Source organism: Euprymna scolopes, chromosome 46, assembly GCF_053919585.1.
Source record: "Euprymna scolopes isolate OS-2025 chromosome 46, ASM5391958v1, whole genome shotgun sequence".
NCBI classification, from domain to species: Eukaryota; Metazoa; Mollusca; class Cephalopoda; order Sepiida; family Sepiolidae; genus Euprymna; species Euprymna scolopes.
The window spans coordinates 219,113,212-219,138,028 of NC_136527.1; the positions used below are offsets into that span (position 1 = coordinate 219,113,212).

At 37.7% G+C, this 24,817-nt stretch overlaps 1 protein-coding gene across 1 annotated transcript; it reads right to left on the bottom strand.

The window, feature by feature from the left end:
* Positions 1-552: 552 nt before the first annotated feature.
* LOC145271081 (uncharacterized) lies at positions 553-19,447 on the bottom strand. Its single transcript, XM_080126625.1, has 2 exons — positions 19,344-19,447; positions 553-1,615 (listed from the first exon to the last, which is right to left on the bottom strand). Exon 2 carries the CDS (start codon positions 1,565-1,567, stop codon positions 632-634), a length of 936 nt encoding a protein of 311 aa, XP_079982751.1. The 5' UTR covers positions 1,568-1,615; positions 19,344-19,447; the 3' UTR covers positions 553-631.
* Between the last annotated feature and the right edge of the window lie 5,370 nt (positions 19,448-24,817).

The following is a 24,817-nucleotide window of genomic DNA, read 5'->3' on the forward strand; positions in this document are numbered from 1 at the left end:
GAAGAGCCACATTCTTCACAAAAAATATCGTCTATTTCAATGTTTTAATCGCTTGTGTGACATCAGTGTTGTTCTCCACGCAAAAGAAGAGCCACATTCTTCACAAAAAATATCGTCTATTTCAATGTTTTAATCGCTTGTGTGACATCAGTGTTGTTCTCCACGCAAAAGAAGAGCCACATTCTTCACAAAAAATATCGTCTATTTCAATGTTTTAATCGCTTGTGTGACATCAGTGTTGTTCTCCACGCAAAAGAAGAGCCACATTCTTCACAAAAAATATCGTCTATTTCAATGTTTTAATCGCTTGTGTGACATTAGTGTTGTTCTCCACGCAAAAGAAGAGCCACATTCTTCACAAAAAATATCGTCTATTTCAATGTTTTAATCGCTTGTGTGACATCAGTGTTGTTCTCCACGCAAAAGAAGAGCCACATTCTTCACAAAAAATATCGTCTATTTCAATGTTTTAATCGCTTGTGTGACATCAGTGCTGTTCTCCACGCAAAAGAAGAGCCACATTCTTCACAAAAAATATCGTCTATTTCAATGTTTTAATCGCTTGTGTGACATCAGTGTTGTTCTCCACGCAAAAGAAGAGCCACATTCTTCACAAAAAATATCGTCTATTTCAATGTTTTAATCGCTTGTGTGACATCAGTGTTGTTCTCCATGCAAAAGAAGAGCCACATACTTCACATGAAAATGGTTTCTCCCCAGTGTGTGTGCGCATATGACTTAACAGACTTGCTTTCAAGGCAAAAGTCGAATCACACTCTTGACAAGAGAATGGTTTGTCTCCAGTGTGTATGTTCATATGTCTCGCCATTGTCGATCGCTGTCGAAACAGCGAACCACATATCTCACATGAAAATGGTTTCAATCCACTGTGTATCAGTGCATGTGTCCGCAGACTTGATTTCTGTGAAAATGAAGCACCGCATTCGCCACACGAATATGGTTTGACTCCAGTGTGTGTTCGGACGTGCTTCTCTAAAGTGTATTTCTCTGCAAAGCAAGCGCTACACACGTCGCAAGGATACGGCTTGTCACCAGTGTGACGTCGCATGTGTTTCTGCAAATATGATTTCTTTGTAAAAGAAAAGCCACAAACTTCACAAGTGTGTGTCTTCTTGCGAGAATGTATTTGCATGTGTAATAGTTGACTCGATTTATGAGCGAAACTTAGCCCGCACACTTTACAATAAAATGAGGTCTCTCCGGAATGCTCCCTCATATGCTTAAACAAATTGTATTTGGTTTGAACTGAATGGCAGCAAACACCGCATGTGTACGGTTTCTTTTTTCGAATTCGTTCTTTACGTGTTTTCGTTTTCTCTTTCGATAAAGCAGCAACAGAGTGGGGGTTGCTTCTAGCTGAATGGCAGCAAACACCGCATGTGTACGGTTTCTTTCTTCGAATCGGTACTTTATGTTTTTTTGTTTTGTCTTTCGATAAAGCAGCATCCGAATTGGGTTCATCTTCGCCATGAAATAGCAACGTCTCTTTCATTGTTGAAACACGAGACATTTTAGCACAATTTGTTTTGGCTGAAGGCATTTCCATATCTAAAGCCACAAAAAGTCAATAAAAGTTCTCTTCTTGCTGGGAAATCTGCAAAAATTAATAAATGTCTCGCATTAATAGGAGAAACAGTAAGTGAGAGAGAGAGAGAGATAGTGGGGGTATTGATAGAGAAATATATATAGAGAAGGAGAAAGGGTCAAAGATAAGAAATCACACACACACACAGCCACACGCACACACACACCCACACACAGCCACACACGTCTTAAATTTACATATGAAACTATATACTTCGATGATATTAATCATTATATCTAACATTCTATAAAGTTACAAATTTCAATAAAGGATTTCTTCTTGCTGGGAAATCTACAAAAATTAATAAATGTCTCACATTAATAGGAGAAACAGTAAGAGAGAGAGAGAGAGAGAGAGAGAGAGAGAGAGATAGTGGGGGTATTGATAGAGAAATATATATATATAGAGAGAGAATGGGAGAAAGATAGTTAGGGAGAGAGATAGATTAGTAGAGAGAGATGGGAGGGAAAGGGAAAGGAGAAAGGGTCAAAGATAAGAAATCACACACACACACAGCCACACACACACACACACACACACACACACACAGCCACACCCACACACAGCCACACACGTCTTAAATTTACATATGAAACTATATACTTCGATGATATTAATCATTATATCTAACATTCTATAAAGTTACAAATTTCAATAAAGGATTTCTTCTTGCTGGGAAATCTACAAAAATTAATAAATGTCTCACATTAATAGGAGAAACAGTAAGAGAGAGAGAGAGAGAGAGAGAGAGAGAGATAGTGGGGGTATTGATAGAGAAATATATATATATAGAGAGAGAATGGGAGAAAGATAGTTAGGGAGAGAGATAGATTAGTAGAGAGAGATGGGAGGGAAAGGGAAAGGAGAAAGGGTCAAAGATAAGAAATCACACACACACACAGCCACACACAGCCACACACACACACACACCCACACACACACACAGCCACACACGTCTTAAATTTACATATGAAACTATATACTTCGATGATATTAATCATTATATCTAACATTCTATAAAGTTACAAATTTCAATAAAGGATTTCTTCTTGCTGGGAAATCTGCAAAAATTAATAAATCTCTCGTATTAATAGGAGAGAGAGAGAGAGGAAAGCAGAAAGAGAGAGAGAGAGAGAGAGAGAGAGGAAAGCAGAGAGAGAGAGAGGAAAGCAGAAAGAGAAAGGAAACATGTTATTTAAATACCTATGTACAAGCTCCCCCCCCCCCAATCTTATTCATTTTGTTTAAATTATTTAAGGGAAAATTGTTTGGCACAATTTGTTTTGGCTGAATGCATTTCCATATCTAAAGCCACAAAAGTCAATAAAAGTTCTCTTCTTGCTGGGAAATCTGCAAAAATTAATAAATCTCTCGCATTAATAGGAGAAACAGTAAGAGAGAGAGAGAGGGAGAGATAGTGGGGGTATTGATAGAGAAATATATATATAGAGAGAGAATGGGAGAAAGATAGTTAGGGAGAGAGATAGATTAGTAAAGAGAGATGGGAGGGAAAGGGAAAGGAGAAAGGGTCAAAGATAAGAAATCACACACACACACAGCCACACACAGCCACACACAGCCACACACACACACACACACACACACACAGCCACACACGTCTTAAATTTACATATGAAACTATATACTTCAATGATATTAATCATTATATCTAACATTCTATAAAGTTACAAATTTCAATAAAGGATTTCTTCTTGCTGGGAAATCTGCAAAAATTAATAAATGTCTCGCATTAATAGGAGAAACAGTAAGAAAGAGAGAGAGAGAGAGAGAGAGAGAGAGAGATAGTGGGGGTATTGATAGAGAAATATATATAGAGAGAGAGAATGGGAGAAAGATAGTTAGGGAGAGAGATAGATTAGTAAAGAGAGATGGGAGGGAAAGGGAAAGGAGAAAGGGTCAAAGATAAAAAATCAAACACACAGCCACACACACACAGCCACACATGTCTTAAATTTACATATGAAACTATATACTTCGATGATATTAATCATTATATCTAACATTCTATAAAGTTACAAATTTCAATAAAGGATTTCTTCTTGCTGGGAAATCTGCAAAAATTAAGAAATCTCTCGTATTAATAGGAGAGAGAGAGAGAGGAAAGCAGAGAGAGAGAGAGAGAGGGGGGGAAGCAGAGAGAGAGAGAGGAAAGCAGAAAGAGAGAGAGAGAGAGAGAGAGAGAGAGGAAAGCAGAGAGAGAGAGAGAGGAAAGCAGAAAGAGAAAGGAAACATGTTATTTAAATACCTATGTACAAGCTTCCCCCCCTCCCAATCTTATTCATTTTGTTTAAATTATTTAAGGAAAAATTGTTTGGGACAATTTGTTTTGGCTTAAGGCATTTCCATATCTAAAGCCACAAAAGTCAATAAAAGTTCTCTTCTTGCTGGGAAATCTGCAAAAATTAATAAATCTCTCGCATTAATAGGAGAAACAGTAAGTGAGAGAGAGAGAGAGATAGTGGGGGTATTGATAGAGAAATATATATATAGAGAGAGAATGGGAGAAAGATAGTTAGAGAGAGAGATAGATTAGTAAAGAGAGATGGGAGGGAAAGGGAAAGGAGAAAGGGTCAAAGATAAGGAATCACACACACACACAGCCACACACACACACACAGCCACACACACACAGCCACACACACACACACACAGCCACACACACACACAGCCACACACGTCTTAAATTTACATATGAAACTATATACTTCGATGATATCAATCATTATATCTAACATTCTATAAAGTTACAAATTTCAATAAAGGATTTCTTCTAGCTGGGAAATCTGCAAAAATTAAGAAATCTCTCGTATTAATAGGAGAGAGAGAGAGGAAAGCAGAAAGAGAGAGAGAGAGATAGTGGGGGTATTGATAGAGAAATATATATTAAGAGAGAATGGGAGAAAGATAGTTAGGGAGAGAGATAGATTAGTAGAGAGAGATGGGAGGGAAAGGGAAAGGAGAAAGGGTCCAAGATAAGAAATCACACACACACACAGCCACACACACAGCCACACACACACACACACACACACACACACACAGCCACACACGTCTTAAATTTACATATGAAACTATATACTTCGATGATATTAATCATTATATCTAACATTCTATAAAGTTACAAATTTCAATAAAGGATTTCTTCTTGCTGGGAAATCTGCAAAAATTAAGAAATCTCTCGTATTAATAGGAGAAACAGTAACCCTAACCCTAAATCTCTCATATTAATAGGAGAGAGAGAGAGAGGAAAGCAGAGAGAGAGAGAGAGAGGGGGGGGAAGCAGAGAGAGAGAGGAAAGCAGAAAGAGAGAGAGAGAGAGAGAGGAAAGCAGAAAGAGAGAGAGAGAGAGAGAGAGAGGGGGGGAAAGCAGAGAGAGAGAGGAAAGCAGAAAGAGAGAGAGAGAGAGAGAGAGAGAGAGAGGAAAGCAGAAAGAGAGAGAGAGAGAGAGGAAAACAGAAAGAGAGAGAGAGAGAGAGAGAGGAAAGCAGAAAGAGAGAGAGAGAGAGAGGAAAGCAGAGAGAGAGAGAGAGGAAAGCAGAAAGAGAGAGAGAGAGAGAGGAAAGCAGAAAGAGAGAGAGAGAGGAAAGCAGAAAGAGAAAGGAAACATGTTATTTAAATACCTATGTACAAGCTTCCCCCCCCTAATCTTATTCATTTTGTTTAAATTATTTAAGGAAAAATGGTCTGGCACAATAGCAGGAATTAACCAGGATCTGTCTTTATATTTTGTTCTTTGATTATTTTCCCGATACTAGGGGCTAAATGGTAGAAGCCCTTTCATTGCCTAATAGTATTAGTATTTAATATCAGTGCTGACTCTAAAAATTTTCTTTTGGCTCTATCACGAATTTTATAATTTTCACATGATCGAAGTTAAATGAATGATCGTGTTCTGCACAAAAGAGTGCATTTAGGGCGTTACCATTCCTTATATCTCTTCACTGTTTGTTACTTAAATAACATATTTTTAAAAGTGTATATATATATATATAGACATTGAATAACCCTGGTTCTCTCCAGAATGTGCTGCTGCCATTGCGCACAGAAATCAGTTTTTCCACTGCTTCAAACGTAATAGATGTATGGAAACTAAAGCCGTTTTCAGGACTGCCAGCAACCATTGTAAGAAAGTAATAAGGAACGCAAGAGAGTTGTATGCTCAATCTGTTAAGTCCAAAGTAGCTGAGCAGCGGCTTGGTTCCCACCAGTTTTGGCAAATAGCAAACAGAATCCTGAACAGAAGCGTGCGCTCCATCCCAACTATTATCAATGGACCTTAGGTAATCTCGTCAGCATCAGACAAAGCCAAACTCTTTGTCAAGAACTTTGCAGCTAATTCTACCCTTTGCGACCAAGGCCGCCAACCCCCAATATTTCCTCCTGTATCAGAAAACACGCTATGTGATATACGTATATCTGTACGTGATGTTGCCAAGCTAATCAAAAACCTTGATTCCAGTAAAGCAACTGGCCCTGACGGTATTCCAATTATAGTACTCAAAAAACTTCAACCTGAACTAGCACCCATACTTACAAAACTGTTTAAACGTTGTCTTAAGGAGAATAGTTTCCCATCTCCCTGGAAAATCTCATCAGTATGCCCTGTATTTAAGAATTCAGGTGATCGCTCATCCCCTTCTCAGTACAGGCCAATAAGTCTCCTGTGCGTCATGAGTAAGTTGCTAGGATCTGTGTTAAATACAGAAGTAATCAACCATCTCAACAAAAATAACCTTCTTAGTGACACTCAATATGGTTTCCGTTCTGCTAGATCTACAGCAGATGTGCTTACAGTTATATTGCATAGGATTAGCAAATCTCTCGACGATGGCAATCTTTCTAGGGCAATTGCTCTTGACATATCTAAGGCCTTTGATAGGGTGTGGCATAAAGGTTTACTTCATAAGATCGCTAGCTATGGTATAGCTGGAAATGTCTTCTCAATTATTAAATCATTTCTTTCTGATAGGTTCATAAGAGTAGTAGTTGATGGGCAAAAATCAGAAGCTCACAGTATTAATGCCGGTGTCCCTCAGGGGTCCATCCTGGGCCCAACTCTTTTCCTGATCTACATTAATGATCTTGCAAATCACATCCTTACATCATTTGTAGACATTTATGCTGACGACACTACCATTTATGGTAGCACATCGAAGACAGTAAACGACCAAGTTCTCTCCAATTCTCTCTCCTCTGATCTTGAGCACGTAGTACAATGGGGAAAGGAGTGGCTGGTTACTTTTAATGCATCTAAAACCAAGCTTCTCTCTTTACATACTCAACATTCTAATCCACATTTGGCATCAATTGAAATGAATGGCTCTCGTCTTCAGGAGGCCTCAAGTTTTGACAAGCTTCTGGGCTTGACCATTACTCCTGATCTTAAATGGAACACGTACATCAAATCTGTTGCCAAGGCCGCTGGAAAAATGGTGGGATCTTTCTATCGATCCGGTAAATATCTCACTGCTGATGCTATTCTCTATCTATATAAGAGCCAGGTACGTCCAAGGATGGAATACTGTTGCCACATATGGGCAGGAGCTGCTAGAAAGGACTTGTCCTGCCTTGATAGAGTTCAAAATAGACTTCGTAGCCTCGTAGGAGATGTCCTTTTCTCTTCCTTGCAACCTCTATCTCACAGAAGAGATGTTGCGTGTTTGTCTCTGATGTATCGTTATTTTCGGCTGAGCTTCAATCTATGGTCGCCCCTCGCCAAACTTTCACAACAAACACTCGTCTAGCTGTAAACACTATCAATAATTCCCCCCCACTCTTTATCTGTGCCTAAACCTAAACGTAGATTCCATGAACAAAGCTTTTTTCTTAGAACTGCACGCCTGTGAAATTGTCTTCCGTTTTCCTGCTTTCCGGCTGACTACAATATGGTTGTGTTCAAGTCTAACGTAAATAAGTTCTTGATGAGCCATTCCATATAAGTTATCAAATTTACCAAATTTTCATTACTAATGATTACTATATTGTCCAATTTCTACTGTACACTCTTTAACCCTTATCCTTGAGTGGCCTCTTGGCCTTGATAATGTGGTGATGCCTATGTAAAAAAAAAAAGCATTAATATGTCGCTACACATTCATGAGTATGTTTCAGTCAACTAGTTATAGATACCTAGGAACTATATATATATATATATATATATATATATATATATATATAAATAAATATATATATATATATAGAAACAACTCACTGGCTATAAAGATGTTGGAACAAACCAATGTAGTGTATCAATTCAAATGCTCTATAAAAGAATGTAACTCCGAAAATAATACATACATTGGGCCAAAACAACAACATTGTCCCGGCGAATAACCATGATTCTAAATAATACCAGTGCTATATATAAACATTTGATAAAAGAACATAACTGTCCCCCCTCCAATCTTAGAAAAGTCCTCGATGACCATATAAAAATTATACAACATGAGAATAATATTAAAAAATTAAAAGTTCTTGAAGCGTTATATATAAGAACACTTCAACCCACTATAAATGATATCACATTCGAGAAAAGCAGTAACGTTCTTAAATGTCTTGTGTAGTCCGTATTGGACGGACTATGTTAACGACGTCCACAAACCTGCTGATTTTAACCATGCATCTAAATAATACCAGTGCTATATATAAACATTTGATAAAAGAACATAACTGTCCCCCCCCCTCCAATCTTAGAAAGGTTCTTATTTAAAACATAAAAATCATACAACATGAAAATAATATTAATTTTTGAAGCGTTATATATTAGAACCCTTCAACCCACTATAAATGATATCACATTCGAGAAAAGCAGTAACGTTCTTAAATGTCTTGTGTAGTCCGTATTGGACGGACTATGTTAACGATGTCCACAAACCTGCTGATTTTAACCATGATTCTAAATAATACCAGTGCTATATATAAACATTTGATAAAAGAACATAACTGTCCCCCCTCCAATCTTAGAAAAGTCCTCGATGACCATATAAAAATTATACAACATGAGAATAATATTAAAAAATTAAAAGTTCTTGAAGCGTTATATATAAGAACACTTCAAATCACTATAAATGATATCACATTTGAGAAAAGCAGTAACGTTCTTAAATGTCTTGTGTAGTCCGTATTGGACGGACTATGTTAACGGTGTCCACAAACCTGCTGATTTTAACCATGATTCTAAATAATACCAGTGCTATATATAAACATTTGATAAAAGAACATAACTGTCCCCCCTCCAATCTTAGAAAAGTCCTCGATGACCATATAAAAATTATACAACATGAGAATAATATTAAAAAATTAAAAGTTTTTGAAGCGTTATATATTAGAACCCTTCAAATCACTATAAATGATATCACATTTGAGAAAAGCAGTAACGTTCTTAAATGTCTTGCACAGTTCGTATTGGACGGACTATGTTAACGGTATACACAAACCTGCTGATTTTAATACTTGAATTTTAATTGACCTATATTTTTAATCGATTTTTCATCGACTCTATATATTTTAACTTATCGCCGTTTACTGTATATTTTAGTTTTCACTTTTAATTCTCATTTTTGCTCCTTTGCACTTTTAAGACCTGAGGATAATCCGTAGACGAATCGAAAGCGCTCGACAGCAACAACTATGGAACTTTTATTAATATTTTTGACTTTGATACAAAAAAGATTATATGGAAAATCGGAAAAATTAAAAACAAGAATCATAAAGCAAAGTGTCTCTGTTGCATTTTATAACATGTGCTTGAATATATATATATATATATTTTGTGTACAGAAAGTTGTTAGTTGAGACAGGTCATTGGTACCGTCGGTTTCAAGCCCGATAATAAGGCCCGTTTAAGGTATCCTTATCAAGCTCTCTTCAGCCAATATTCGTCTATCTTATAACCGGAAGTGTGAAGTATATATACCTCGCGAATCCACGTTCAAATCTCGTTTTGTTTAATTCCCCCCCCCCTTTTTTTTTTTTTTTTATCTATCTAATATATATATATATATATATATATATATATATATATCGGGTAATGTAATACCTAATTTTCAACTTTGAATTATTTAAATTTAAGATCTAATTTCGAAAAAATGTTTTTTTTATATGAATCGATTTTAATTTGAACCCCATTTAATTTCAAAATCTCTTTCCTTATGTATAAAAACTTCAAAATCTGTATTGGTATCGGTTAAAAACTTAAAAATTCGTTTAATTATATCGAACATTTAAAAATTTCCAAAAATACGTTTAAAGTTTAAAAAAATATATTTTTAATTATATCGAATCACGTTTAAAAATTTCGAAATACGTTTAAAAATTATTTTTAAAAAATATTTTTAAAAAACCCAAATCTTTCAAGGTTTGGGGAAGTGAGTATTTATGTATCCTAAGTGATTTCCCTAGTTTATTAACATTATTATATTTTTCTATAGTTTTAAATTCGAAATAGATTATAAATTACATTTATAAAATATTTTTTTTTTTTTTTTTTTTTTATATATATATGACATTAATTAAAAATCTATAATATAATTGCGATTAAAATCCAAGTTTACCGACTAATTATTTATGTATTTACAATTTTTTTTCCTTATATATATATATATAAACAACATCTAAGTGTTGTTCTTTTCATTGATCCAATTTATTAGGAGCCCCTTCCTTCTATGTATGCAACTTTTCAAAGCTTCACTCCTCACATTTAAACATTTTATTTTTGGGTCATGAATGGACCGGAGGATGTAGTATTTCTCTGCGTTACAGAGTGAGCATTGACTTAATTCCGGGACGTATGCTGGTCTATGCTCTATTTTACTCCATTTTATGGAAAAGGGTGTATATATATATATAAAGCTGAATGTCTGTGTGTGAATGTGTGTCTGGTCACGAATAGGCTCCTATATGGTTGACTATTTTAAAAAACTGATTACATATAATGATAGAAGATGTATCGAGACACAGGAATGGGTATGTTTGATCTGGCAGAATGGTGGTTCATTAAAATTCTGTGTTCGCGCCTGGTCCACAGAGTATGGAAATAAAAAATTTAAAATAAAAAAAAACGTTTACAAGTGTTTTTGATATAGATGTACATAAGAATGCATATGTTTTACAAGAATAAGTATGTTTTAACAAATAAATAACATATATATATATATATATATATATATATATATATATATATATATATTAGTGTTCTTACGATTAATCGGAATATGAAATCAAAAAAGTCGACAAATTTGGGGGAATCAGTATCGGAAACAATTGAAATGGATGGCTCTCGTCTTGGAGAGGCTCCATGTTTTGACAAGCTTCTGGGTTTGACCTTTACTCCTGATCTGAAATGGAACACGTACATCAAATCTGTTGCCAGGGACGCTGGGAAAATGGTGGGATACTTCTACCACTCCAGAAGATATCTCACTACTGATGCAATTCTCTATCTGTATAAAAGCCAAGTACGTCCAAGGATGGAGTACTGCTGCCACATCTGGGCAGAAGTTGCAAAAAACAACCTATCCTGCCTTGACAGAGTACAAAATAGACTTCGTGGCTTAGTGGGGGATGCCCTTTTCTCTACCCTTCAACCTCTCTCCCACAGAAGAGACCTTGCGAGCCTGTCTTTGTTTTATCGTTATTTCCATGGCGGGTGCTCGTTTGAGCTCCAATCCCTGGTCCCCCCCCCACCAATCTTTCACAAGAAACACCCATCTAGCTGAAACTACTGTCAACAATTTTCCCCACTCTTTATCTGCCTAAATCCAAACGTAGATTCCATGAGCAAAGCTTCTTTCTTAGAACTGCATGCCAGTGGAACTCTCTGCCGCTTGCCTGTTTCCCACCTGACTACAACTTGGACGTCTTCAAGTCCAACATAAACAAACTCCTGACAAACCTCCCCCTTAAGTAAGATACTCTATCAAAACCCCCAATACTAATGATTACTACAATACTATCTCACTGATTACTGTACATGCAATTACCCTTATCCCTGAGTGGCCTTCGGGCCTTGATAAGTGGTGACACTCATGTTTAAAGCAAAATCTTCACTGCTGGTAATAATGATAAAATAATAAATATTGCTTCTGAGATGGGTATATATGCTGATGACACCACACTATAACAGGCACGACAGGAAAACAAATGAACACATATCTAAAGAAATGGCAAAAACACTAGAGGATGACCTCCAATCTGTAGTGGAATGGGGACAAAAATGGATGGTTACATTCAATGCTGCCAAGACTAAACTGGTTTCCTTCAATAATTACAAGAAACCTTCTCTGCCACCAATAGCAATGGCCAGTAATTCTTTATCTGAGAGTACATCTTTCAAACTCCTTGGCCTAACGTTCACAGGAAACATGAGTTAGAACAATTACATTGAAAGCATTGCCAGGGCCGCTGCGAAGAAGGTGGGCTCTCTCTACCATGCTAGAAAACTACTAACATTCGAAAGTATCCTGTACCTCTATAAGGCCACCATTCGCTCATGTATGGAGTATTGCTGTCACATTTGGGCTGGTGCATCTGCTACTAGTGTCTCGCTCCTAGACAAGGTTCAAAAGAGAGTCACAAATCTGATAGGCCCTGAACTGGCATCTAAGCTTCAGCCTCTGTCCCATCGACGAAATGCTGCATCCCTCTGCCTGTTCTACAAGTATTTTGATGGTGAATGCTCTGGCGAACTGCAGACACTTGTGCCCCTCACGACGTAGACACCCTCGACAAACACGACAGGCAGCTAAATCCCACCCCCACATAGTAGAGATCCCTAGATGTAAAAAATGTTTTTACTCCAGTAGTTTCTTCCCCAGAACCGCTAAACTCTGGAATTCCATTCCAGGCCACTGCTTCCCCAACTGTACTGACATGCAGAAGTTCAAGTGTAACGTGAACCGACATCTTGCTGCCCAAATCCCAACATAGTACCCCAGTAGTTATTGCCCCTGATAGTAGCACCAAAGTGGCAATGTGTCTTGTTTGCGGTGAAAATGTAATAATAAAAAAAAAAAACAAAGAAAGCCAACAAATATATGTCAGCCGATGTCATGGTTTTGAGTGAGTTTCTAACAGTAGTTTGTATACTAATTGTCTGTATTTTTTTTTTTTTTTTTTTTTTTGAGATGAGTTGTTTTCATTGATTGAGATTGTCGGACTAACTTCCTCATCTTGGTTGTTATTGTCACAACGTTTCCGCCGTTTTGCCCTCCGGCCTTCGTCAGGTGAACGGTTTGTTAGGAGTCTCGAACCCAACCCTTTATTATTATTCGTGTTCGGACTCCAGCTAGGCTTTGGGACATAGTTGCTGATTCTCTGTTTTTCAATGTTACTTTTACACTGCCTTCGTTCAGGATTGAACTCAGCACCTTTGGGTAACTGTAAACTTTGATACAACGTCTAGGACCACTCGGCCATATGTCACTAGGACAATTCTTAGTTGGTTTTTGTTAATGTTAAACCTATGTTGTTATTCAAGGTTTTCTCTCTCTATCAGAGGTGTCCAAATTGCATTCAGCTCTATGCTTGGTTTGCTCAGTAGGTTGTTATGTCCGAGCATGTGAGCTGTTTCTTTAAGTTTTCTCACTTTCCAGTGGGTTTCTCTGTTTATTATTTTATTTTATTTTATTTTGTATACGTTTGAAGTTTGAATACATTATGTTTGGGAAAACATAGGTTACCATGACATAAAATAAAAAATAACAAATGTTACCAAAGGCAAGAGAAGTTACTCTTCTACCTACCTGGAAAAGTTTTTAGTGTTTTTATTTGTTTTACTTGGTGATCACCTCTTATCAAGGCCCAGAAGCCACTCGGGGATAAGGGTTATTGTGTGTACAGTAATCAAGGGGATAATATCGTAGTAATAGTTGGTATTGGAGATTTGATAAAGTGTCTTACTTAAAGGGGCGATTAATCAGGAATTTGTTTATGCTGGACTTGAAGACATCCAAGTTGTAGTCAGGTGGGAAACAGGCAAACGGAAGAGAGTTCCACAAGTGTACACTTCTCAGAAAGAAGCTTTGTTCATGGAATCTATGTTTTGGTTTGGGCACGGATAAAGAGTGGGGGAAATTGCTGACAGTGGTTTCAGCTAGATGAGTGTTTATCATGAAAGATTGGCGAGGGGGGACGAGAGATTGTAACAATAAAATAATTTTTACAGAACATTACGAAAAAAGCCCATGAAGTCCGTATTAATAAATTCGATACAACTCGAAGAAAAATTAATTTCTCACACTACCAATATTATCATTGAATTAAGTATTGTTTATTTAATATTTTCATGCAAAAAAATTATTTCTACTTTATTTACGCTTACATTTTTAATGTAATCTTTACATGTAAGACTCTAATATTTCCATTGCACGCAAGAACGTATTATCAATGTAAAATAATGTTCATATAATCTTGGAAAATAAAGTAAAAAAATTAAATTGAAAAACAGGAACATAGAAAAATAATTTAATAAAAAAATGGCAAAAATTATACAAACGTTCCATCTCGGTAAATACAGATGCGCAGAGTTGAAAAAAAAATCCAGTCTGTTTTGCCCAACCTCCTCCTCTCTTCAACTACCCGTCTGTGTTCATCAACTTTAAATTTCACGTAAAGATTATTATTAGAAAAAAAAAAGAAAGTCGCTCGGTATGCCAGAATAATGTTAAATAAAGACATAAATTATGTCTAATTTGTCCTTCCATACATATTTAATTTTTGCTGCTAGAGTTTTTTTTATACGATGAACAAGTCTCGTGGATAATTATTACTTTTTTTAGCAAAAATTAAATATGTATGGAAGGACAAATTAGACATGAATTATGTCTAATTTGTCCTTCCATACATATTTAATTTTTGCTGCTAGAGTTTTTTTTATATGATGAACAAGTCTCGTGGATAATTATTACTTTTTTTAGCAAAAATTAAATATGTATGGAAGGACAAATTAGACATAAATTATGTCTAATTTGTCCTTCCATACATATTTAATTTTTGCTGCTAGAGTTTTTTTTATACGATGAACAAGTCTCGTGGATAATTATTACTTTTTTAGCAAAAATTAAATATGTATGGAAGGACAAATTAGACATAAATTATGTCTAATTTGTCCTTCCATACATATTTAATTTTTGCTGCTAGAGTTTTTTTTATATGATGAACAAGTCTCGTGGATAATTATTACTTTTTTTAGCAAAAATTAAATATGTATGGAAGGACAAATTAGACATAAATTATGTCTAATTTGTCCTTCCATACATATTTAATTTTTGCTGCTAGCCATCTTTTTTACGCCATAAACAAATCTACTCATCTCTGACAACGCATGCGCGTAAAAAAGATGGCCGCCAAAGAATACAATGCATAAAACTTTCAATGCGATTTTCGTATTCAGCATAGTCGAAAACTTATAAAAGTCGTCATTTAAAAGAAAATTGTGGTGGACCTAATCTAAAAAAAAAATACCAAAAAAACTAATGTTACCAAAGGCAAGATAAGTTACTCTTCTACCTAACTGGATGAGTTTTTAGTGTTTTTTTGTAAAATGCTTATTCGGTTCGAAAAACATATATGGAAAGTTCAAGTAGGGGGTTTTACCTTTTTTTTTTTTCTTTTTTTTGATAAAAAAAGGCCAAATTTCGCTGCTAGAGTTTTTTTTATACGATGAACAAGTCTTGTTGCTACCAGTGATGCATTTTTGGATAATTATTACTTTTTTTAGCAAAAGTTAAGTACATTTATTGTATTAATTCATTATCTTAAGACTTTAACTTAATACTTGGAAATCATTCCAGAAAACACATTTTTCTTGCCAGAAAAATGTAAACACGATCTTTGTCATAACGTAATGTACTTGCAATAACTCTTATCCCTGAGTGGCTTCCGGGCCTTGATAAGTGGTGATCACTGTGTAAAAAAAAAAACTTTCACAAGAAACACTAGACTAGCTGAAAACATTATCAAGTGTTCGACTGAGCTTCAGTCTATGGTCCCCCCCCTCGCCAAACTTTCACAAGAAACACTCGTCTAGCTGTAAACACGATCAATAATTCCCCCCACTCTTTATCTGTACCTAAACCTAAACATAGATTCCATGATCAAAGTTTCTTCCTTAGAACTGCACGCCTGTGGAATTGTCTTCCGTTTTCCTGCTTTCCAGCTTTCTATAATATGGTTGTTTTCAAGTCCAACGTGAACAAGTTTCTGATGAGCCGTTCCACTTAGGTTAACAAATTAACCGAATTTCCATTACTATCGATTACTATATTGTCCTTTTGACTACTCTGCACTCTTTAACCCTTATCCTTGAGTGGCCTATCGGCCTTGATAAGTGGTGACGTCTATGTAAAAAAAAAAAAGTCTCGTGGATAATTATTACTTTTTTTAGCAAAAGTTAAGTACATTTATTGTATTAATTCATTATCTTAAGACTTTAACTTAATACTTGGAAATCATTCCAGAAAACACATTTTTCTTGCCAGAAAAATGTAAACACGATCTTTGTCATAACGTAATGTACTTGCAATAACCCTTATCCCTGAGTGGCTTCCGGGCCTTGATAAGTGGTGATCACAGTGTAAAAAAAAAAAAAATCCTTTGTCTCTGTATCTACTTGCGAGGTCGTTTATTGATGAGAGAAATATGGAGACAAAAACTGAATTGGGATGATATCGTTCCACAAAGTATGAGTCCAAAAACAGCCTATCCTGCCTTGACAGAGTACAAAATAGACTTCGTGGTTTAGTGGGGGATGCCCTTTTCTCTACCCTGCAACCCCTCTCCCACAGAAGAGACGTTGCGAGCCTATCCTTGTTTTATCGTTATTTTCATGGCAGGTGCTCGTCTGAACTCCAATCCCTGGTCCCCCCTCGCCAATCTTTCACGAAAAACACCCGTCTAGCTGAGTCCACTGTGAAAAATTCCCCCACTCTATATCTGTGCCTAAATCAAAACGCGGATTTCATGAGCAAAGCTTCTTTCTTAGAACTGCATGCCTGTGGAACTCTGTTCCGTCTGCCTGCTTCCCTCCGGACTACAACTTGGATGTCTTCAAGTCTAATGTTAACAAATTCCTAATGAACCGCCCCCCTAATTAAACACTTCATAAAATCTCCTCACTAACGTGATGTACTTGCAATAACCCTTATCCCTGAGTGGCTTCCGGGCCTTGATAAGTGGTGATCACTGTGTAAAAAAAAAAAAAAAAAGTTCAGTTTGGAGAATTTTGTCAGGCCCTATCTACATACCGGTGTGGATTTTACCAGCCATATCTATGTTAAAGGACAAGAAAAGAATTATAAAATTTACATTCTTCTGAGTATGAGTATTAGGGCTGTACATTTGGAACTGGTTCCGGATATGACTGTAAAATCATTTATTCAAGCATTCATTAGGTTCAAGAACGTGGATAGAATCTCTACACACCTTTATTCGAATAATGCTCACACATTTAATGCTGCTGCCAGAATCATTAACCAGGGCATGATAGCAGATGAATTCAAGGAAAGGTTTAGCCCATATGACTTAAAACATTGCACAATTCCACTGTTTTCACCTTGGTACGGTGGTAGTTGGGAGAGGTCTATAAAGACCATAAAATCTTGCTTATATAAAGCAATAGGAAGCGGTAAAGTAGACGATTTTGGTCTACTAACAATTTTGTCTGATGTGCAAAGGGCAGTAAATAGCCGCCCCCTGACATATAGGAGCTCTGAGGATGCTGATCTGAATGTCTTAACCCCTAACTCCCTCATGAATGCGGAATAATAATGTGGTTGGAAAACCAAGACCTTAGTCGAAGTGAGTTGATTCAAACCCTGCATTCCTGGGAAGAAAGCCTGACTAAATTTAGGAAAAGTTGGAATGAGGACTATTTATTGAGTCTCAGAGAAAGAGCAATGAGCTTGGCTGATTGTTCTTTTTGATTTTCGGGTTTATCCTTGAGTGGCCTCCGGGCCTTGATAAGTGCTGTGCACTTAGCTTTGTCCCATATAGTGTACCTATTTACTATGCCTCCCCACGGGACAGAGTTAGACACCAGGGTCGTTTTTTAACGTGGAGAAAAGGTACAAAAATAAAAATTGTCTCAGTCGTGAAGGATTTCTCCTCCACCGAAAGAGAACAAGAAATAGAAGTGCAGCATCTGAAGAACAGATACTACACTTTGATCTTGATCCGAAGGCCAAGAAAAACCAGGGGATATAGTGTTCATAAAAAGCCCTCTGAAGACGAGGCCTTTCTGGTCCCTAGGTGAAGTTCTGCAGCTAATCCAAGGAAGTGATGAATTGGTGTGCATGGTGAAGGTGAGGAAAGGGAATGGAGTTATAGACACATACTCTATCAACAGCCTGGAGAACTCAACCCAATAGGCACGGAACCATCGAGTTCACAGGATATAAGCCAGGACCTTCAAAAATTTTTCTTTTAAATTACGACATTTATAGGTTTTCGACTATGCTGAATGCAGAAATCGCCTTGAAATTTTGCAGAAATAAGTAGTTATCGAGATATAAAAAGTTGTATTAAGCATTGTATTCTATGGCGGCCATCTTTGTGACGCGGGTAAATTTGTTTATTTTTTTATTTTTTTTTTTTTTATTACATTTTCACCCCAAACAAGGCAAATTGCCACTTTGGTGTAGGGGGCTACTATCAGGGGCAAAAACTACTGGGGTACTATGTAGGGATTTGGGCAGCAAGGTGTCGGTTCACGTTACACTTGAACTTCTGCACGTCAGTACTGTTATGACGCACGCGCGTAAAAAAGATGGCCGCCAAAGAATACAATGCATAATACAACTTTTTATATCTCGATAACTACATATTTCTGTAAAATTTCAATGCGATTTCCGTATTCATCGTAGTCGAAAACCTATAAAAGTCGTCATTTAGAAGAACATTGTGGAGGTGGACGACCTAATCTAAAAATTTACCTATATTTCATTATAAAGTTCTATTTTTGTTTGATAAAAAGACTAAAACAGTTAATAAATACAAAACAAAACAAAAAAAAAACAAAAAAAAAAAAAACCGGTGCACTTACTGATCCGCGCTATTTTTTAAATCTTATTTCCAAGTTTAATTAAAGTTTTATGATATGTTTTTTTTTATTCAATTGTAAGGTTGAAGTATAGAATAGGTACAAAACACCCTCCCCTCCCCATGTTAAGAATGGCTTTTTAAATAATAACGTTTTTATTTACGTCCGGATCACTCTCTGCACTAGTACCAAAAAACAAAAAACAACAAAAAAACAGTCCATACACATAGATTCGAAAAAGTTGTCAAAAAAAAAAAAGTATATATAACAAATAAATGTTATCAAACTAGACAAAATACCATCAAAAACCACCGAATATATGTCAACTTATGTCAGGGTAACATACATTGAGCGAATATTGTATTTTGTCTAGTTTATTATTTATAACATCTTTTCCTGATGTTAAAGAGAGAGTCGGCCGCCATTTTGAATTTTCCAATACATCGGTAAACACTGCATGTTTTTCGAGCTGAATAAACATGTTAAATTGAATAAAAACACGAAAAATATATCCAGTTTGGTAGAAAAGTAACTTATCTTGCCTTTGGTAACATTTATTTGTTATATATTTGTTTTTTTGACAACTTTTTCGAATCTATGTGTACAGTAATACAAACCCCATTTACCAAATATTATTATGAAAGAATACAAAAAAAAACAAAAAATTCCAGAAATACTTGCTTTTTTTTTGTTGGACGAATTGATTTCGAATGATTTTTCAGCTTTAAAATCAAACAAAAATTAATTGTGACGAGTTGATGCAGCCAAACCAATTTTTTCAAGATGGCGACCGGAAAAGCAGGTTCGCAGAAAAGTAGAAAGGACGAAAATTAAATGAAACATTTCAAAATAGAACGGACATTTGTTGTTGTTGTTGTTGTTGTTGTTAAATATTACCGCCCCCCCCCCCCCAAAAAATGATTATCTTAGGCATATTCAATAATTCGAGATTTTGCTCCGTGCCAGTTGACAGGAAGAAGACGGTGCAAACCGATTTCCCACCCCTGTTGAAAAAAGGTACTTTTTTTTTTTTTTACATAGGCATCACCACATTATCAAGGCCAAGAGGCCACTCGAGGATAAGGGTTAAAGAATGTACAGTAGAAATTGGACAATATAGTAATCATTAGTAATGAAAATTCGGTAAATTTGATAACTTATATGTAACGGCTCATCAAGAACTTATTTACGTTAGACTTGAACACAAACACAACCATATTGTAGTCAGCCGGAAAGCAGGAAAACGGAAGACAATTCCATAGGCGTGCAGTACTGCAGTACTGCAGTTCTAAGAAAGAAGATTTGTTCATGGAATCTACGTTTAGGTTTAGGAACAGATAAAGAGTGGGGGGAATTATTCATAGTGTTTACAGTTAGACGAGTGCTTCTTGTGAAAGTTAGGCGAGGAGGGGGGACCAGAGACTGGAGCTCAGTCGAACACTTTCCATGAAAATAACGATAAAGCAGAGACAAACTCGCAACATATCTTCTGTGAGATAGAGGTTGCAGAGAAGAGAAAAGGACATCTCCTACGAGGCTATGAAGTCTATTTTGAACTCTATCAACGCAGGACAAGTCCTTTCTAGCAGCTCCTTCCCAGATGTGGCAACAGTATTCCATTCTTGGACGTACTTGGCTCTTATATAGATAGAGAATTGCATCAGCAGTGAGATATCTACCGGATCGATAGAAAGATCCCACCATTTTTCCAGCGGCATTGGCAACAGATTTGATGTACGTGTTCCATTTCAGATCAGGAGTAAAGGTCAAGCCCAGAAGCCTGTCAAAACTTGAGGCCTCCCCAAGACGAGAGCCATTCATTTTAATTGATGCCAGATGGGGATCAGAACGTTGATGATGTAAAGAGAGAAGCTTAGTTTTAGATGCATTAAAAGTAACCAGCCACTCCTTTCCCCATTGTACTACATGCTCAAGATCAGAGGAGAGAGAATCGGAGAGAACTTGGTCGTTTACTCTATTAGATGTGCTACCATAGATGTCAAGAGATTAAAAAATGAAAATATCGAAAAAAGGTTATATTGCACGTATCCGTTATGGAACGAAGTTTTCCGAAAAAAAATTCACTTACTTTCATCGAGTAGTTTTTTTTTGTTTTTCTTTTTGTTTTGTTTTGTTTTTTTTTGTTTTTTTTTTCAGCGAAAAAACAATTTGTTACGATACCGAGCAAAAAGTTCGATTTTTAGGAAGAAAAGCTAGTATTAAAGATGGAGAGGGGGTGTCGGCGCTTTACATTGAGTTATCTCCCCGTGGCGTGTTCAGCAAATTTTACAATGGCTGACTTCAACGCGCTCTCATAAGAACGTGTTTTTCTGCTGTAAAATAAAAACTACTCGAGCAAATCTTTCACGAAAAAAAAAAAATTAAATGAAATTTTTTTTTTCGGAGATCTTCAGTCCAAAACAGATACGTACAATATAACCTTTTTTTTTCTTCGATATTTTCGTTTTTTAATGTCTTGACTAAACTGTATAAGTACCGAAAAATAAAATAAAAATAAAATAAGTTGGTAAATGTGGCGATCGGAATACCCTGGCCAAATCACCGCTAAAAAAAAAATCATCCGCGTCCATCAAACTTAAACACCGAACCTTAAATATCGAAAACGAAATGAAACGAAATTTATTTTTGTTTATTATTGCCAGAAAAGATGTGCAGATTTGCCTTTTAGCTGTACAAATACCCTCGAACCCTGTAATCATTAAAAAAAACTCTCTACGTTCGACACCGGTATCCAGTGTTGCCAATTTAGCGATTTTCCCGCTAGATCTGGATATTTCATTTGCAATTCAGACGGCTTTTTCTACAAAATCTGGAGTTTTTTTTTCTTTTTTTTTTTGACATGTACACGCCGTAATTTTAGATTAAAAAAATAAAGAAAAGCCTTTGCAAATATTTTTAGGGTTTGTAATGCTTTTAGAGCACACCCTAATAAAATAAATAATTTGATACAAGCTTCTGAAATGACAAACGCAGCAACTTCATAAAATGTAACACAGAACGGGTTTATTGAGGAAAATGTGGTATTTTCCTTGTAGAAAGCTGGACTCCGGCACCTAGTATTTTTCTCGTAGAAAGCTGGACTCTGGCACCTGGTATTTTCCTCGTAGAAAGCTGGACTCCGGCACCTGGTATTTTCCTTGTAGAAAGCTGGACTCTGGCACCTGGTATTTTTCTCGTAGAAAGCTGGACTCTGGCACCTGGTATTTTCCTCATAGAAAGCTGGACTTCGGCACCTGGTATTTTCCTCGTAGAAAGCTGGACTCTGGCACCTGGTATTTTCCTCGTAGAAAGCTGGACTCTGGCACCTGGTATTTTCCTCGTAGAAAGCTGGACTCTGGCACCTGGTATTTTCCTCGTAGAAAGCTGGACTCCGGCACCTGGTATTTTCCTCGTAGAAAGCTGGACTCTGGCACCTGGTATTTTCCTCGTAGAAAGCTGGACTCTGGCACCTGGTATTTTCATCGTAGAAAGCTGCACTCTGGCACCTGGTATTTACCTCGTAGAAAGCTGGACTCTGGCACCTGGTATTTTCCTCGTAGAAAGCTGGACTCCGGCACCTGGTATTTTCCTCGTAGAAAGCTGGACTCTGTCACCTGGTATTTTCCTCGTAGAAAGCTGGACTCCAGCAACTGGTATTTTCCTTGTAGAAAGCTGGACTCTGGCACCTGGTATTTTCCTCGTAGAAAGCTGGACTCTTGCACCTGGTATTTTCCTCGTAGAAAGCTGGACTCTGGCACCTGGTATTTTCCTCGTAGAAAGCTGGACTCCGGCACCTGGTATTTTCCTCGTGGAAAGCTGGACTCTGGCACCTGATATTTTCCTCGTAGAAAGCTGGATTCCGGCACCTGGTATTTTCCTCGTAGAAAGCTGGACTCCGGCACCTGGTATTTGCCTCGTAGAAAGCTGGACTCCAGCACCTGGTATTTTCCTTGTAGAAAGCTGGACTCCGCCACCTGGTATTTTCCTCGTAGAAAGCTGGACTCTGGCACCTGGTATTTTCCTCGTAGAAAGCTGGACTCTGGCACCTGGTATTTTCCTCGTAGAAAGCTGGACTCTGGCACCTGGTATTTTCCTCGTAGAAAGCTGGACTCCGGCACCTGGTATTTTCCTTGTAGAAAGCTGGACTCCGGCACCTGGTATTTTCCTCGTAGAAAGCTGGACTCCGGCACCTGGTATTTTCCTCGTAGAAAGCTGGACTCTGGAACCTGGTATTTTCCTCGTAGAAAGCTGGACTCCAGCACCTGGTATTTTCCTCATAGAAAGCTGGACTCTGGCACCTGGTATTTTCCTCGTAGAAAGCTGGACTCTGGCACCTGGTATTTTCCTCGTAGAAAGCTGGACTCCGGCACCTGGTATTTTCCTCGTAGAAAGCTGGACTCTTGTACCTGGTATTTTCCTCGTAGAAAGCTGGACTCCAGCACCTGGTATTTTCCTCGTAGAAAGCTGGACTCTGGCACCTGGTATTTTCCTCGTAGAAAGCTGGACTCCGGCACCTGGTATTTTCCTCGTAGAAAGCTGGACTCTGGCACCTGGTATTATCCTCGTAGAAAGCTGGACTCCGGCACCTGGTATTATCCTTGTAGAAAGCTGGACTCCGGCACCTGGTATTATCCTCGTAGAAATCTGGACTCCGGCACCTGGTATTTTCCTTGTAGAAAGCTGGACTCCGGCACCTGGTATTATCCTCGTAGAAAGCTGGACTCCGGCACCTGGTATTATCCTTGTAGAAAGCTGGACTCCGGCACCTGGTATTATCCTTGTAGAAAGCTGGACTCTGGCACCTGGTATTTTCTTCGTAGAAAGCTGGACTCTGGCACCTGGTATTTTCCTCGTAGAAAGCTGGACTCCGGCACCTGGTATTTTCCTCGTAGAAAGCTGGACTCTGGCACCTGGTATTATCCTCGTAGAAAGCTGGACTCTGGCACCTGGTATTTTCTTCGTAGAAAGCTGGACTCTGGCACCTGGTATTTTCCTCGTAGAAAGCTGGACTCCGGCACCTGGTATTTTCCTCGTAGAAAGCTGGACTCCGGCACCTGGTATTTACCTCGTAGAAAGCTGGACTCTGGCACCTGGTATTATCCTCGTAGAAAGCTGGACTCCGGCACCTGGTATTTTCCTCGTAGAAAGCTGGACTCTGGCACCTGGTATTATCCTCGTAGAAAGCTGGACTCCGGCACCTGGTATTTTCCTCGTAGAAAGCTGGACTCCGGCACCTGGTATTTTCCTCGTAGAAAGCTGGACTCTGGCACCTGGTATTTACCTCGTAGAAAGCTGGACTCTGGCACCTGGTATTATCCTCGTAGAAAGCTGGACTCCGGCACCTGGTATTTTCCTCGTAGAAAGCTGGACTCCGGCACCTGGTATTTACCTCGTAGAAAGCTGGACTCTGGCACCTGGTATTATCCTCGTAGAAAGCTGGACTCCGGCACCTGGTATTATCCTCGTAGAAAGCTGGACTCCAGCACCTGGTATTTTCCTCGTAGAAAGCTGGACTCCGGCACCTGGTATTACCGCAGTAGTTATTCCAGTGGAATTGTCGATACCGTAGAGATAACACCGAGGTGGAGAGAGAGAGAGAGAGTGAGAAGAAAAGGAGGTCCGTTCCGTTTGGAGTCTCTCTGCGTAAGAATGAGTTGTTCTTCTTCAAACCGGATGCTGGCCGATTTCCTTTGGGGATAGGAAGTATCAATGCGCCGTACCCCTTACTGGTCAAGATGTGGCCGAATCACACAGGGGAGAGGCAGTGATTCGAGGAAGAAAAAAGTTCCATTTGTTTCTGCTACATAACCCCCTGCTTAGGCTGAAAGCCGACAGAGAAAAAGGTAGCATAACAAATGGCAAAAAAATAAAATGTCTTTTCTTTATTTTTAAAAGAAAGAAACAAAATGTTCTTACTTTTGTGTGGAAAGTTGGGGAATATTTGCAACTTCTTGTAATAGATTTTTTTTTTTTTTTTTGAAATAAGGAAAAACAAGGAAAAAATATTTTCTTAACAGAAATACAAAGTTTTACACAGTCTCTTCGGCCAATGTACCCGCCGACCACTGCGTGTAGTGGTGACGTGATCGTCTTCATTTGTATAGACCGTTTCACACGGTGGCCTGAAGCCATTCCCCTCACAGACATTTCGGCTG

Coding starts and splice junctions, on each gene's coding strand:
- LOC145271081 (XM_080126625.1), bottom strand. CDS start 1,567: ATGGAAATGCCTTCAGCCAAAACAAATTGTGCTAAAATGTCTCGTGTT.